The sequence below is a fragment of the Alosa alosa genome, chromosome 1 (assembly GCF_017589495.1).
Source record: "Alosa alosa isolate M-15738 ecotype Scorff River chromosome 1, AALO_Geno_1.1, whole genome shotgun sequence".
NCBI classification, from domain to species: Eukaryota; Metazoa; Chordata; class Actinopteri; order Clupeiformes; family Clupeidae; genus Alosa; species Alosa alosa.
In genome coordinates this window covers 12,007,271-12,025,406 of record NC_063189.1, presented here as the reverse complement: position 1 = coordinate 12,025,406, position 18,136 = coordinate 12,007,271, and the positions used below count along the sequence as shown (strand labels likewise).

General features: G+C 40.5%; 1 protein-coding gene across 4 annotated transcripts in view; it reads left to right on the top strand.

Annotated features, from left to right (window-relative positions):
- astn1 (astrotactin 1) overlaps window positions 1-18,136 on the top strand; it is a 176,855-nt gene that overhangs the window by 147,399 nt on the left and 11,320 nt on the right. For all 4 annotated transcript variants that reach the window (XM_048255773.1, XM_048255757.1, XM_048255766.1 and 1 more), the window contains one exon: window positions 5,051-5,183. In XM_048255773.1, the coding sequence (XP_048111730.1) occupies window positions 5,051-5,183 (133 nt within the window). The remainder of the gene's footprint in view (window positions 1-5,050; window positions 5,184-18,136) is intronic.

Sequence of the window (18,136 nt, the reverse complement as noted above, 5' to 3'; positions counted from 1 at the left end):
AGCATGAGCCATGGAATGTATTTTCTTTTTATTTATTTGTTAGTAGTTACAGGTCCAACAGTGTTTCGTTTATTTTCACCATGCCTTTTTCCCGTCACACTCCTAAAAAATTCCCATATGGATATCTCACCAAAATGTTTGTATATACTTTCCAAACTGCATAAGCAATCATTACCATGGGCTGAAGCAATCAGGAAACAGCATGACATTTTGATACTAACAGATAAGGGGCCTTTCTTTTTAATGAAGCCTTACCTTTGTATGAGGTAAGATGTTCAACTGTATTTTCACAATGTTGTCAATTAATAGAATGACTGACAAGCTACAAAGTCTTCAGTTTGACCTGACTAATGATTCACTTCATGCTCCAGGTCAAAGAGTGATTGTGGGGTGTATCGGCGTTCCCAGGCTTTTCAGCAGATTGGTTCATTCATGCTGCCAGCAAAGCTAAACGTTGTGCGTCAGTGCACTCCATGGTCAGTTTTTTGTGTGCTGTATGCATATGCCCTTTTTGTTCGGGTTTGCTTTTGATGTGTTTGTGTGGTCTGCACTTGCTTTCATCATAAAATGCTTTCTGAGGAAGTATGCCTGAAATTTTGCTTTGGAGCGCACAGTGACTAAATGCTATCACCTGTTTTGCTGTGAGCTGAGTGTGTGATTCTGACAAATTTCAAGAAAGGTGATTTATCTCAACTGAAAGAAAGTAGCATCCATCCAACCAGTCACAGAGGTTATGACGTAGATGGCAGAGACAGAGTTCGTATCAAGTGCTGTTTGCACGAAAGTGAAAGCAGATTAAAGTGCTCTCTCTTTTTTTTGTGCAAACAAGTGGGGTGTAATGTTGACACCCGCACCCCTCTCTACCATTTGCATTTTATATCCTGTGTTTCATGCTGCCTACCCTCTCCCACTGGGAGAACACGTCTGTTAATCATTGGTTCTGCTGGCAAGTGCCAAGAATCAATACACTACAAACTGTTGTTGTCTAGCTCTGGCCTTTTGTTCATCAAAGTGGACAACAAGAACCAGATGTGATTTGTTGAGTCTTTGCAAGGCTGCCAAGTCTGCTGGTACCACACAGTTTCAGCTTTAATGGAACTGGTGAGACTCCCAGTGATCTGGATAAGGCCTAACTCCTGTTATGGATTTGGGAATTTTCGAGTTGAATGTTTACCTGTTTAGGTAACAGGAGACTCAACGTGTGTGTTCATGATCCTTTTACTTTCCCTATTTCCTTCTTTTATGCTTCTTTCTTTGTCTGTCTTTCTTTCTTTCTTTTTTTCTTATTTTCTTTCTTTGTTTCTTGCTTTCTTTCTTACTCTCTGTCCCTTTTCCGCCCTCTTCCACTCACTGAATTATTGAAATTACCGTCATTACACATTTTTCGAGTAGCCCTGACTGTTCACACTAGCTTACCCACAGCTGATGCAGCGTGGTACCAGCAGAGCCATGTGGTAAGCATTGTCATAATTCCTGGGGCCCTGAATACTGGTAGCTAATATGAAACCAATTCACAACTGTTGTTCCTCCTGATTGCCCCCCAATAATTATGAGGAGAACCCAGTTCTGTATATTATGATGGAACATGTTCCTAATCTATGTCCTTCTGTAGTGTTATTGAAAGAAACCATTTGACAGAGTTTATAATAATAGTCGATCTCATCTCTGTCCTGTATTATTTTTCTCAATATGGCCCAACAGATTTACAGTCTATTGTGAGAAGATTATTTCTAAATGGAGCACATTTTCGCTGTAAAATGTTTGCTGAACCTGGCATAAGTATAAAAATGAACAATTCTTAGATGTGCCATTTTGATATTTAATCTCTGATGACATATCATGGTCATTTTATGATTTATTTTGCCTTCCTTTAAAGCAACACTTTTAAGTGCACTGACCCTGCCAAGTTTTTGCCTAGAATTTTAATTTCTGATATTATGAAATACGTTGAATCGTTTTGCTAAATTATGAAATTATCTTTAGGTCATCATAAGCTTTTTTTTTAGATCATGTGAGCTTTGCATGTGAACAGACATGTTGCCCGATGTGATGCATGTCAATGGACATGTCCATGAAATTCGGGCTGTGAGAATGCTGAGAATTTTTTCTGAAAGTGGAAGAATGACATACTTTGGTTTACACTGAATAAAGAAGAATCTCATGATAGATATAGCCTCAACCCTGAAGTGTCATAAATCTGGTTTGTGAATCCAATGGCTCTTCATCGTGATTGGTTGAAAAAAAATCTGGAGATGAATTTTCATCTGATAAAATGTAAACACCTTTGAGACTGTAATCTTAGCACGGTTGACCATTTCCAATTCAACATACTTTCAACGCATTAAATCAAACAAACAGTTGAGCAAATATGTGGTGCTGTGCTGTGCAGAGGAGCCTGGGCGATGGAAACCCCCCGGTGACTGCGGCATGTTCGGCAGAATGATCAGAATCAGGAGGGAGAATTGACCAAAGCCCCTGGGTACACGGTGCCGAGGGCCAGCCAGACACCTTGGTGTTCCTGCCATTCGAGGCCTTCCCAGTGAAAAATGAGGCAAGCTGTGTGGTTGGACCCAGAAGAAGAGCATAAATTTCTCAGCATATGCCAGATTCCTGTTAAAGATGTTATATTTTCAGCGCAGTATGTTAGATTTATAAAGAGATTCTTTCAAAAAATGATGCCTTGAACAGACTGTTCTTAATTATCCAAGCCATGATTTGATTAAGTGATATAGATTTGACTTTGATAAATAAATGTTTCATTCCATGGGAGTACTATTTCTTTCAGTTTGACAAGTAGTAAATACCCGGTGGAATGTGTCTTGTGTGATGTTCTCAAGAACTGCCCACATTATGGCATCATCAGTCATAAAACAAATCTCACTTGTTTGCAAAGTGGGCAAACATATACATGGCCCCAGTCCACCCAGATCTGAATCTGAATCAGAATCTGGATCAGATTGAAGCCATGCCTAGCAATATTCCGTGACTACAGATGGTAAAATCTTGATTACAGCACACAAACACATTAGCTACAATCACAATTTACTGTGTCGCTTAATGCTATCCATTATCAAACAGATTGAGTTGCATCCTGAAAATGTAATCTATCAGGAAGTTGGACTTAAATCCAAGTTGATAATTGGGTAATTGCATCATTTCAAAGCTCGCAGAATGAAGATATGTAATGCAACACTGATAATGGTAGAGGGTGCAGTGAATTGGGCTGATTTTTGCATGTCTGCCCAAAGCCAAAACAGTTGTATTATGTTCAAAGTCAAACCAGGCGAGGACTCTGTTCCTCATCGTCCACTCTCCTCCCTAGAACCACATCTTGTAGACCCACACCAAAGGAATTTGGAAAGCAGTTTGTTGGTCAGTCACTGCTTTGAAATAGACCCTGTTTTACAGTAAGCCTTTATTGCAAGACAGTGTTTTGTGTACAAGATATCATATGTGGTGGGTTATGTCAAGCTTTTCACGACCACATTAGTCCTCTTTGACTTTTGCCTTAGAGGTAAGAACATGTTGCCCCTCTATTTAGTGAGTTACAATTTTTCACACAGAGTATGGCTGGTGTCTTTTGGGGCATAATGAGCAAAGGGGTGGAGCTGTTGTGCAAGTGGTAGCATTCAAACCATATACAGATCCTAGTGCCTTGGGACTCCCGGGTTAGAGTCTGACTGAATCCGCTCCCATTACCAATCTGTTTCTGTCCACCCATCTGTCTCACTTCACTGTCCTTTCTAAAGATTTGAGGCTCCCAAAATCCAAGTTGTAAATCACATCGGTCTCCCTAATTCCCTTATTTGTGAAAAATAACACTGAAGCTCACACATGTGTTTTGGAGCTGCAAGTCTGCAATGTGCGTGCCTGTGTGTGTGTGTGTGTGTGTGTGTGTGTGTGTGTGTGTGTGTGTGGTTAGTCAGGATATCCAACTTCAAGTGCTACAGTCCCTCACAATGTCACTTTTCATTTCCATCATTCCACATGTTTGTTGGTGCTCCTCTGTAGGTCCACACACACACACACACACACACACACACACACACACACACACACACACACACACACACACAGCGGCAGTAAACATGCCTCAGTGGCAGCTGCTACACACACTCTCATTTTTCCCTCCCGAGTTTATCCTGGCGCCCCTCACCCTGTTTTGAAGCAGCTCTGTGACCGGCCCGAGGTCCTCTGAGCGGGCGCCTTCTTCCAGCGAGGAAGTCCGTTCTGGGTGTCCACCTCTCTCCAGAGATGGGCCTGTCCGTGGGAGGGTTCTCCTCTGGGCCGAACCCCACACCGGAGACCCGGGGCCCCGGCTCCTGTGACGCATGCAGTCCAGCTGGGCAAACAGCTTCCCCAGCCACTCCTTAATAGGAGCCGGCATGGCATATTATTACAACCTGCCAGGTAGCTGCTCTGTGGGCTCTTTATATAACTGGGGGCCGCAGACCTCAGGCTGTCTGAACCGCCGCTTTTCGGGGGCAAGAAAGCGTCCCGTGTGAAACCAAAAACACTTATGTTCCCTCTGGTGTCTGACACACGCGCGCACACACACGCGCACACACACACACACACACACACACACACACACACACACACACACACACACAAAGTCTTCATTCCTGGCCGGCGTTATTCCATATCCACTCAGCGCACACCGCAGAGGGGGCGAGGAAGTGAAGTGGGGAAACACATTTTTTCCACATGGACAGCTTTTTAGAGGTGGATGAGTGCATCTGTCTTCCCTGAGTGCTTCCTCACTCAAACACTGTTTTATTGTGAGAGATGTGGCCTCCTTTGGATGTGCGTGATGTTGGGTTCGTTACTGTAGATACCTTGTTTGCATGTACCTTCTCTTTGGTTTAGTAGTATAAACACATGATTCTGTTTTTTTTTATATCAGTTTGATGATGAGGTGTCAGAAGCCTTTAAATCTTTTCAATGCCAAATAACCATGTCAACGATCAACTACAGTTTCAGTGAATCAGAAATGATGAATTCCCATATGCAGTACAATATGGGTCTAATGTTCTGTCCTTCTCTACAGAGACAATGTTGAGTTTTGTGGATGACATCCTGTCTGGAGCCAAGTCTCCGTGTGTGATGCTGGGGGACATCCTGGACCCACTGACCTCCATCTCCATGATCATTCGCTGCCTTGAGCCAGACACCACCTACATGTAAGTCACCCTGCTACCATAACAAAAAAACATTACAAAACCAGTTGAAATCATTTTTAAAAAAAACTGCATACTGATTCAGTTAACCATAAGCAACTTACAAAACACACAACTGTTTATCCTCTAGGCATACACCCAAGAATGCATATTCTTTTCTCTGTTTTGAGTACAGTTTTTACATATGGCATTTCTGATGGAGGTTTCCTGGTCCCTGATAATGACTGATTATAAAATATCTTGTGTTAGCAACAGCTGCTTCTCTCTAAGACTCGTGTTATCCTAATTTTTTGGGCACCTTTTCTTTAAGATGTCTTTAGAACTAAAATAAGCTGTCTTCACTAGAAAATAAAAGGTATAGTCCTGTCTTTTAAAAGCATCTTAAAACATAAAAAATGCAGTACATGGAAAAGGAATCAACGTTGCACTGCACCCCGTTGTTGCCACCCATGGAAGTGTAGGCTGTAAAAAGTGCTAAACTCTGCACTTCTGGCTAGAGGGGCTGTCTGCCGGACTTTCAGGTAGGGGATATCCTTTTTTCCCCCTGGCTGCAAGCAAGCGGCGCCAGAGAATTTTTATAGAAATCATACCAAACTTTAAAAATGTTGACATCACCCTCACATCATTTCCTCACAACCTATCTTCCACTGCCGCAAAAGGAAGTCTGTCCTTGGCATCCAAACAGATATGCCGCTGTGTGTCCCTGTGTTTTGTGTGTGTGTGTGTGTGTGTGTGTGTGAGTGAGAGAGAGAGAGAGAGAAAGAGATGGATCCTCTGGGAAACTGCTAATGTTAAAGGCAGCATTCTTTTACGAGGCACATTCATTTTCTTTTGGAGGGAGAGGACTGAACTAACTTCTATCATGTTTATGTTTGTCTTTAGACAAAGTGAAAGCTCAAATTGGGGTCTTTCAAAAATATATCAGACAGCTGGGGAAGTCGGTCATGCCTTGGAACAGCTTGAAAGTGCGTCAGACAGAGTACTTAATGGTAACGGCAGAAACAGGAATCAGGAGATCATTGTGTGTTAGGAAGGGCAAAGGCTGTGAACATCAAAAAGGAACCAAATGCTACAGTATGTCCAGGCCAGTTCACTGGTTGAGAATTTCTTATTAATCTCACTAACAGTCCTAAATGTGCAAAACACAAGACTAAATACAACATATTGGAATACAATCCATGTTGTATGTGACAGTGTTATCAAGTCAAAAGACCATTAAGGCCTATTTACACCATAGCATTACATATTACACAGATGTTTCCATCAACACAGACTGATATTTGTATGTTACATTAGCTTAGTCTCAAGGCAAACATACACCTGTAGGTAATTTAATTACACTAATATTTGAGGTAGTTGATATTAGGGCTGGGCGATAAAACGATAGCGATATGTAGGCCTATCGCAATAGACATGTAATCAATATCAATGAAAAATATGTTCGATAGAACATTCGATAATTAAAAAACACACACCTCCCGCCTTGGGTCTACGTTGTCCATAAACAAATAGGCCAAATTTAGTCCTTGCCCCGTGCACTGTCTCTCTCTCTCTCCCCCTCTCAACAGGCGCATCCCTCTTCATGCACATGTAATCCAAACATTCACAATCGTGCAAGACGACTGGCTAAAAAGCTATTAAATCCGTTTAGCATCACTAGCACACTGTGTGAATTTGTTCAAAACTGTTGCATTCAAATTGACTGCTAAGTTCTAATCAAATGGAAAAGTATTTTCTAAGACTCAAACGAGCCTGTCCCAAGGAGAAAAAGTATTCATTTGAAACTTAAACACACGTGGGGAAACTGAACAGTCTAACCAGTAGACTATGATAAACTAGCAAATTAAGCTACTTTGTTTACAATACAGTATTTCCAGGCTTCAACCAGTGCTGCTTTTCATTCAGACTTACGTGCACATTTATTTATTTGAGTGTTTTTCATGATTGTGTTGCTATTTCTTTTTCCTGTTTGCTTTGATTGATATCTGAGGTGATTAAAATCAGATGAAGAAAATGAGTCATCAGTATCAGACTCATATTCTGAGAAATTCTAGTCAGAATATGAGTCTGTTACTGCTCCATTGGGACGTAATTATGGGGCGTGTTTCAACCGATACAGGGGGGGAATGCCTCTGCACTCAATTGGATAGACCTAACCAATCAGGGGCGTGTTTCTAGAAAGCGTTGTTTGCTAACTTGCGTCGCAACCTTTGTAGTTCGCTCCATCGTTCTTGGATTTGGTGTTTCTAGAAAAGGGAGTATGAACTCTCAATCGCAAACAAGGACACAAAGTTTGGTCATTTGAACTACTGCCTCTGGGCAGTCGCACTTGTGTCGTTCCTTGGTAGTTCCAGTTGGTGTCCCGAGCGCCTAACCAAAAATCACAACCGCCTAACCAAAAAATATGTTTTTCTCGTGACTCAATGATTGATCTGTCCTGTAGCTTTATTTTGATTAAGAGACTGACTCCCCTACTTGGCTCATTCTTGCTATTTATGTTAATTCGAGTATTGCCTTGCTTTTTGATAAGCTAGTATTATAATCTTCACAGAGAATTAAAATCAGCGCAGTGATAAATGGTGTAGTGGCTAAAGCAGGTGACTTGTTATCCCAGCGTTGTAGGTTCGATTTTCTTATGATGTGAGATTGTCCTCTTGATTCTCGCTACCTGCAGGTGAACTAGTGTGACACATAGATTCAATTGTTTTTGACTGATGTCGTGGTCTCTAGATGTAGAGTAACTAAATATGTATGGTCAAAACCTATTGTTGTGTCTTGTAGGCCTACTCTTACTCAGAGGTGAAAAGAAGAGATAGGATGCGAACTCCGGCCGAGCGCGCAGTGCACTGACGCGCTGCCGTTAAGCCACGAGACAGTTGATAAAGTATGCAATACCCAGAAATTCGTCCAGGCTATATATTTTTTCCAACATAGATATTTAACACAAATAATAACTGATATTGGTCGGCTTAAGTTAATTGTTTTATATGCTTGCAATAGGTTTAGGTTTTGGCTGATGGCAATGACAATGCCAGCATTAATGGTGCATTCAGGGCACTTTGGAATGACAAGGACCGCCCCCATGGCTACTTTGTTTTTCCGACAGCAAGTGTACATGTGCTTTGCCGTCGGAATGTGTGACAAACACGGATGCCACAACAAAGGTTAAAACATACACTCACTAAGCCTAAACAAACAACTGTATTTGCTTAAAATATAGTGTAAGACGCTTGTGAAAGAAAGATATGCAGCTTTCAAGTGACAAAAACGGCAAGTTCACATTAAAACGGTTGGACATGAAAGGCCACATGGACTACAAACGAACTACAACGTGACGACAAAAGTGATGACGAGTCCCTAACTGGGCAACTGTTAGCAAAATCTAGCCCCAGTTTCCGACCTCTGACTCACACATTACGTGACGTGAATAACGCGGAATGATGATGTTTTCACTCGGAAAAAGGTTTTTCCGAAGCCCATGAACGCTAGGTAATCACTCGGTTTAGATTAGAAAAATGTCGACATAGGCCGTGACAGAACATTTCTAGGGGGTGGGGTATTAGACGTTGGCACTGTTTCCACCAATGATATGTATCGCTGCATCATCAACAACGTTGTTGGAACTACGGTATTCGAACGTCGGAGGTAACGAATTTTGTCACAGGTACGATGCTTTCTAGAAACAGGTGTAACAGTGTCGTTGTTTGGTCGCAAGTTGCATCGTACCATGGTGGTTGAGCAACGTCGTTGCTAACTTTTCTAGAAACGACCCCCAGAGCAGCGAAAAGCTTACCTTGAGATGTAGGAAGAACACACAAACCATCCTTCTTCTCAACAAATACCTTAACACTGTTTTCTGGTCTTTTGTAAAAGTTATTGTGCCGTCAATATCTCCTACAACACTCATTAGCGAAATCTAAGAGATACGTAGAAGGGTAGGCTATTAGGAAAACCTGATAGCCTATATCCCCTCCGTTTTTAGAAATAATTCCGTTGAACACTGATATGCTACAAACATGTTATAAACAGAAAGGCTGTTGCAAATCCCTCAAACAGGTGGTCAATCAGAGATTTCAAATGAACGAGGAAACATGTCACAATGCAACACGTTGTTTTCCCACATCTCAACTTTGGCCAAAGTTTTCAGAAATAATCATTTTCAGTGATAAAACCTCATTGAAATAATATGCATTTTCCATATGGGGTCTTAGAAGCCATCTGTCTCCTTCTAGCCACAGAGTTTTTTGTTGCAAACATAATCAACCTAAGCATGCTCAGATGATGTGATAGACGAGGCGCTATTGCTCACCTGCCCATCATCGTAAAGCCCGATTTCATTGGTCCGCCTACTGTAGCTCTGGGGCGAGCATAGTTGCTCCACAACGGAGCAATGCCAGACCGAACTTCCCGACCTCAAATGTTGTGGGTGGGACTAAGTTCGGCTGGCACCCAGGCTAGGTATCTGCCTGTTTCCACAGAAAATCATATTTTCATGCATTCTATGTACAAATTAGAGAACCTTCCACTCAAAACCCATATAAACTTAAAATATGATACGATAGGAATATATAACTCTGTATCAACATTGATACCTGTTTCCAGTTGTAAATGGTATATCAGCACTGGAAAGAGTCTGATGTTTGATTTATTCATTGAAAGAATGAATTATGTTCGTATAGAACAGGCAGACCTGATTTTTATTGTGGAATGAAAATGGGTTGCCCAAAAATGTCCAGTGACTCTCCCATCTGGACTGATCCGCCTACATTATAAGTAAATTTGGAGTCGAGGAAATTCTGTTTGATTTCAGGTTGATGAAATGCCAGAAAAGTTCTCTGTCCCCAAACAGAACTCTACTCTCATGTGATGTATGTAGAGTGTCAACTATTATACTTGACTAGTGCTTAATATGTAGGCACTCCTATCCTCTAGTACTAGTACTGACAAATGCAGGGGTAATTCCTATAGCTATTGTCTCCGCTGCACTGTAGCATGAATATTATTCTATTGCTGTAGCTGTAGCTCTGTAGCTTAAATGTTTAAAATGCCTATGGTAATAGCTTAAATGTTATTTTATTGCTTTAAGTCACTTTTGCTAAACAAATCTACCAAGTGGATAAATGTAAAATGTGATGTAAATGCACTCTATATGTTGTGTAAAATGTGATGTAAATGCACTCTATATGTAGTGTAAATGTGATGTAAATGCACTCTATAGTGTAAATGTGGTGTAAATGCACTCTATATGTAGATTGTTCTTGACCATATGAGGTCAGTGTACCACATGGCAATGACCAGTTCTGACCAGCTGGTAAGGCAGGGCAGGCTGTTGTATGGACTTAATCTACCCATTCAGGTGGGATGCTATGTCATCCTGCAACTTGTGTAGCTTCTCTAGAAGAAAATATTCAAGCAGTAAGCTCTGCCATAAAAAAAAAAAAATTAAACACTGCAATATTAATGGATTTTATTTGATCCTTTACTTTAGACAAGTGTATGCTGCTGTTGGATTAGGTAGACATTTCTTGGTATTGCTAGCATCTGCCTCAATAGCCTCTCTGTTTCAGCATAAGTATTCAGTGATTAATCTCTTAATGGTAGAATGTGCTAGGCCTTATGTATCATCCACTCCCTTATGATCACTTTCTGCATGCTCAGCAAAGGAATAATTGTCTCCTGATTTGTCATCTAACCTATAGTGCTTTTGTGGTGTATAACCATTGTTACACTGTGTGCAGTGTCACCAGCTCAGATTCAAAAGAGCCTGGACACAACAGCTCGATGGTGTTTTATGCCCCCTCCGTCGACTTCAAGGCACCTAACACTAACCTCAACCCTAACCCTAGTGCAGTGGTTCTCAAACTTGTTCTTTTATTCCCCACTTTGGAGATGGGATATTTACAAATCCCACATGACCCCCATCAACCAGGCAAAATGGCAACTTAAAATATTTTTTGCATTTTGGCTCCATGTTATATTTCCGGTCTCTATGATCTTCCTTGTCAAAAAAGAAAGGCATTGTTAACGATGGGCACAAAAAAAATACTCCACTTCATCGTGCTCCACCTGCCATGTCTCTGTTTCCCACTAGTGGGGCGTGCCCCACACTTTGAGAACCACTGCCCTAGTGGCTTCCATGCAGCGCTGCCTGGAAGACGACGTTGGGGGCTTAAAACACCAAAAGGAGACACAACAGTAACTACTTCTCAAACCATGAAGAGGAGATGATCAAATGTAGAAAGTATAAGAAGGCATACCAAATTTCTAAATTTTATCTTAATCTGTACTTTACATATTGGAATGTTGTAATTGCAGCGCCCAATACAAAAACAAAAATAGAATTTGTGCAAAGAATCCGAAGAATGTCAAAAAAATGTGGTAGTGATGTAGGGTATGAAATGTAAAGTTTGCGTATACATTTTGTAATTTTTGGACAACCAGTTACGAAGTTATTGGCCAAAAAGTGCTTTAAGGTAACCCCGCTTCAAGGAGGGCTAGTATTAACAGAAAAGCACTCTAGGGGTACAAGCCTTCCATTCCATATCAGAGTAGGAAAAATAAAAAGAATATAACACCCTCGACTTCTCTTCTCCCCTCATCATCCAATCAGCACTCAGTGTCACCTGAGTTGATCATTGGGCTTCACTACTGTACCTCATTATTCCGTCCCAGCCTGCACTTTGTGGTCAGCTCATAATCCCCCGGTCACCTGATCCCGCACCACCTCTATACTTGGACTTTGTGTCACTCTTTGCGAAATCTAAACTTGATGTCACCTGAGACAGACATTATGTGTCTAGACCTCTTTGTGACCAGCCTTTTGTTGCTGCTTGTTCTGCCAATTGGACTTCTTTGTTGTAAGTTTGCCTTGGTCCTTATTAAAATGTAGTGGTTAAGAAGCTGGGCTAGCGTGCAGTAGCCTGAAAGTTGTCGGTTCAATTCCCAGCTTCCACCAATGTGCCCTTGAGCAAGGCACTTAACCCCAAGTTGCTCCGGGGACAATGTGATCCCTTGTAATATAGCTGACATATGTAAGTCACTTTGGTCAAGAAGTGTCTGCTAAATGTAATGTAATGTAATGTAATGTAAAATTCCTTATTTTTGGGCAATCTTCATATTTGTGTGCAGTCGTCCACAAATTCATTATGAAGATGAAGATGATGATGAAGAAGACAAAGAAGAAGAAGGCTACGGCTTTAGAAAAAGCTGTATTGTCACTTTGCACAGTGTAGCCATGGTCAACACATTTAAATGTTGACTGATTGAATAATTTTTGATTGAAAAACAAGTAAATTATATTCTTGTAAATATCAGTTGCAAGAATATGAGGAACAATAAATTCACAGTAACAAGGTACATTGTTACAATCCTTTCCAAGTGCCTTAAAAGCATAAAAATGTTTTGTGAGCCAGACTGTTTCCAGACCTACAGTGGGGGAAATAAGTATTGAACGGGTCAACATTTTTTTCAGTAAGTATACTTCCAGTGAGGCTATTTGCATACAAATTTCACCAGACATTAGTATTAACTCAGGTGATCCACCCATTAAAAAATCCAAACATTAAAGTCCATGAGTAGAGTTATATGTAATAAAATGGAATGACACAGGGAAAAAAGTATTGAACGCGCCTGACATTTCTTAAATACTTTGTTGAAAAGCCTTCATTTGTAATGACAACTTCAAGACATTTCCTGTATCATGAAACTAATCAGTCACAGTAGTCAGATATGATTTTGGCCAATTCTTCTAAACAGATAGTCTTTAAATCTTGAAGATTCTAGCGGTCCCTCTTGTGATTCCTGATCTTTAGTTAACTTCCAGAACTGTTCAATTGGATTTAAGTCAGGGCCTTGATTTCCTTTCTCTGAAACCAATTGAGTTTCCTTTGCTGTATGCTTTGGATTGTCCTGCTGGAAGGTCTAGCCATGTCTCATCCTCATCATCCTGGTGGATGGCAAGATTCTCCAGGAAAAAAATGACTCCATTCATCATTCCTTCAACTGTATGAAGTCTGCCAGTACCATGAGATGAAAAACAGCCCCACACAGGCGCGTAGCAAGCGTGGGGGATGTGGGTGTTATAACGTACACAATTTAGCTGGAACACGATTCTATCCCCCACACTTTTTGACAGACTAAAATGAAAGTAAAATATGGAAATAAACGCTCCCGTAAAGAGTTGGAACCGTATCTAGCAGAACGCAAACACAAAGAGACACAAATAGGTCTGTTGATTTGATTGAACGGTCATCCAGCCAATCACATCAAGTTAGCCAGTGAAGAACCAGAGCCGCTCTGATCAAATTCAAAGTGTGCGTCTTTCAAGGCTGTGCTGCTGCTTGGGTCTGCATTATAACGTCTGCAGTGAGCAGATTTCAGGTTGAATTGAAATGATAATTGTTACCGCATTATGCTAATTTAGTAAACCAAAATTCACTGTCTGACTGACAGTTTTTGTCACAATGTAGAAATTAACACAGCCGCGAAATTAAGTTATGCCCGGTGCTTCACACGTCTGATCATTTGCAGCAAGATGGTATGGAACCGCGGACGGGAAAAAAACTAGGCTAAAAGTTTCCCCAATCAGAAATACTTATTCATTTGCTGTCATCAACTATATAGAAATAGCCCAGTCAGCACACATACGTCTCCAAGACGTTTGGAAAAGATCTGAACAGCTTAATTACATCGCGTTCCATTTAGAACGTCTTATTTGATCTGATCACAAACGTCGGCGGCATTTCACTGTCAGTGTGTGTCGTAGTGCTACATCTATCTAATATCTTAAATAGGATCGCGTTCCATTTAGAACATCTTATTTTGATCTTAACGGCGGCGTCAAGACACATTTGAGTTCTAGGCCTACATCTGAGAACTAAGATTTCCAGCATGTAGAACTCAAATAGACCGCTTATGAGCGCTCATGCAATGTTTGCGTCCCTGCAGCAAGTGAAACTGGAGGTAACGTGGGCTGGAAGCAACAATAGTTTAAACAACAACGTGGCTTTCTGTAACTATCAATGGAAAAAGCATAGAAACGGCTAATCATAATCTTTAAATTTACATTAAGCTGGCTATATGCAACACAATTTATTTATATTCCCTTTGCATATGTTTGGGTAGACTTCAAACGTTTTTGAATTAGAGCTTACAGTTCTGTCACTATTCTGTGTCATTTACATTTATTTAATAGATATTAGTGATACCTCGAAATTAGGCTGCTGTCTGTTAGGCAATTTATTGTAGCCTGCTAACCCATATGCACAAAACATAATTTCTGAAATGATTTCTTGATTTATAACATGAGATATGTCTCCAGGTAGGGTATAGTGTCAAATAGTGAAGTGATAGCAGGTAGATCATGTAGGCCTTGTCACATGAGCCACACATATAAGGGACACTGCTTCTTCTGTCCCTCCCAAACAGGGATGGATTACTGCACGGGCCTACCGGGCCCAGGCCCAGGGGCCCAAGGGGTCAGGGGGCCCTGAAGCCCAAACCTTTTCATGGAATCATTGCCTCAATATCAACAAATCAGGATGTAGGCTATGAATCTGATTGAATTTAGTATTGGCCATCCCCAAAATGCACCAGAATACAGGAAATCACATCAAACAAATTAAACATTTTCTGGGACCCCCAAACCACCCCTCCCACATATACAACAATAAGTGGGGGGCCCTTAATACATCTGGGCCCAGGGGCCCGAAATTTCATAATCCGCCTATGGTCCCAAACTGCATTAAAATGTTGTGTTTAGCAATCAGATTTTTCGGGGGAGAATCTCCCGGACACCAATATAGTCCGCACCCCTCTCAGAAAATACTTACAATGTCCCTGTAGGGAGTTATTTATAATTTGGCCGGATTGTTTCATTTTCTTATCCCACAACCCCGACACTTTTAAAAAGCTTGATACGCCTCTGCCTCCACCGCCAAACCTCACTGTTGTTATGGTATTTTTAGGGTTATGTACAGTGCCATTTCTCCTCCAAACATGGTGTGTAGTATGACATCCAAAAAGTTCAATTTTGCTCTCACCTGACCAGACTACTAGTGTACATTCTCTCAGTATTTCATAGGCTTGTCCAAATGTTGTGTACCAAACTTTAAACAAGCTTCAACATGTTTTTCTTCAGTAATAGAGTCATGTGGGGTGAGCGTGCATTGGTCATGGTCATGGTCATGGTGGTGGAGTGCATTACCTATGATCTTCTCTGTAACAATTGTACCTGCTGTGTCATTCCACTTTAATATGCATAACTCTACTTATAGACTTTAATGTTTGGATTTTTTGGAGTAATACTAATGTATGCTGAAAATTTCATGTGAATGTTGTTGACGTGTTCTTTTACCTTTTTACCCTGTTGTATCTTCTCTTGAGATCCTGTCCTCTACACTGAAGATTATGTAATTGATGGATTTAGCATTTTCAAGTGTTAAACCACAAATTGCTGTACTCTCCATACAGCATGTTTGTTTACACACACACACACACACACACACACACACACACACACACACACACACACACACACACACACACATACACACACACAGGCACGCACGCACACAGTTATAAGGTGTGACAAATATATCAGAGGGAAAAACCCTGGAAAACAAAATTGCCAAGTATATCACCAAAACACTTCAGCAGCTTTTATTAGTGTCTGCTTTGCCAGCTTCTAGTTAGTTAGCTTATTTATTTTACTTAGGGAACACATTACCTTAGTTCTTTTCTCTCAACTTCAGTTTGATATATTACAAGTTATATTATTAACTTGTAATACTTTGCACAATCGGTCTGTCACCTGATTATATAAGGGATTTGTTAAACTCTCTTGCTTTGCCTCTCAGATCCTCCAACTTTGGTCTTTTGGCTGTTCCACAATTTAGCCTGAGGCTGACTGATCCTTTGCCGTTCTAGTCCTTAAGCTGTGGAACAGGCTTCCTTAAAATATCAGATCTGCTCCATCATGTTAGCTTTTAATCTGGAATTAAAAACACATTTTGCATAAAAATCACCTTTCCTAACGAGTGTAGGGTTCCTTCTATGTGTCTGTTTGATCGGTTCTGTGTTCTTCTACTCATTTAATTTATTCAATTTACAATGGTGGACTTCTTTAGGTGTGCATAGTCTGATTTTAGATACTAAGTTTGAGCTTGTCTCAAACAGGAAATATGGGGTATTCAGCTATTAGTTGAAATTGATGATTTTCTTTAGGTGCTTGTCTGAACATACATACAGCAAGGGGTGAGGGGGCACTCACACACGCACACACACACACACACTCACACACACACACACACATGCACAGATCCTATTCCCATTGCATGTTTTTCAGCTTCCCACACATGTAGGCACTTACCTCAAACATGCCTCAGAAAGAGAGAAGCCACGCTGAAAAGATTATGTTAAAGAAAAGGGGGGAAAAATGAGCAGTTGAGACCAGTGTCTCCTCAAATGTGTTTGATGTATGGAGGCACCACAACCAAAAACATATGCACTTTGTCTTTACATCATTTGGTCTCTGCTCAGTGTTTCTGTTGTCAGTTTATTTATCATACTTCTTCCAGGAGGGAACGGGCTGTTCCAAATGGGCTGTTTGTGTTTGCTAGTTCTTGATTACCTGTTAACCCTTGTGTTATCCTCAAATCTTACCGACACTCGTAAGATTATACGACTGATTATAATTCATATTGTTACACATATTGTTTTTTGAGACAGGTACTTAACGAGAGTGTAATAACCACCATCAAAAGCCCTACAAAACAATCCCCACACACCCCTTTATGAACCTTGGAACCCTGGCTGGCAATATTGCCCAGGAACCCTGGCTGGCAATATTGCCCATGCTTCCCCTTTTGACTTTTACAGTCCTGCCAAAATAACTTATATGTAATAAGTACTTATATGTAATAATGATAATAATATGTTCTCATACTACTAATAATAATAATATCCATAATGTGTCAAATATTCATGTATCTTATGTTTCATACAGCTGGGGTCAAACTGACCCCAAGGAACATCAATTTACAAAATATGTGTACAGGACATTGAAAACATATTATTGTACAAATTTCATGCAAACTCTGTTGTGCCCTTCAATTGAGGAAAAGTCATGAAACATGAAGCAAAAAAAAAAAAGTGAACCAAATATTTTATGATGTTTAACGTTGCTTGGGGTCAAATTGACCCCAAGGATAACAGGAGGGTTAAGTAAGCGCTTGCGACCACAATTTCTCTTTGCATTTAGAATGTTCGTGAGAATTGTGATTCATCGGTGATGATCACTTGTATTGTTTATTAGCATTTATTTGACATTTTAAAATCACACATTGCTTTCACATTCTATTTTGTTGCTAAAACATGGAGCAGAATGGCTTGACCATCAAATGTTTCTGTCTTGGTTTGACTATAATGATACTTTATTGTGTATACTACAGACCTATGACTAGAGTAGGAATCCCTCAGATGTGGCTGAAGTCATTTCTGGTAGTATCTTTGCATGTTTCCATCCACTAGATGGAGATATAATTCAACTCTATCTTAGTGTTAGTTCAGCTTTGATCATCCTGTTAGGCAGCAACAAACAATATTTCAACAGAAACAGAGACTTGGCTTATGACACAAGTGTTTGTTATTTTGTTTGTTTGTTGTCTGTCTTAGACTAGTGTTCAACATGTAGTCATAGTGGTAATGAGGCTGGGACACGGGACCTTCTCGCGTCATCTATCCGTCTGAAGTCATATATCTCACTAGTGGCTCAGGGCCAGGCAGGAGGTTGAATAAGGGAATATCTTTGTTGAACTTTATTCACTTCTATTTTAGTGTGTCTGACAAAAGAGAGTAACACTTTGTGAATTGAAGATGTTTCATATAGACTATAGGCCCATATCCTCCTGTGTGTAGTTTGTATAGTTATTGGTAGGTTAAGTTGGACCTCTGCACAT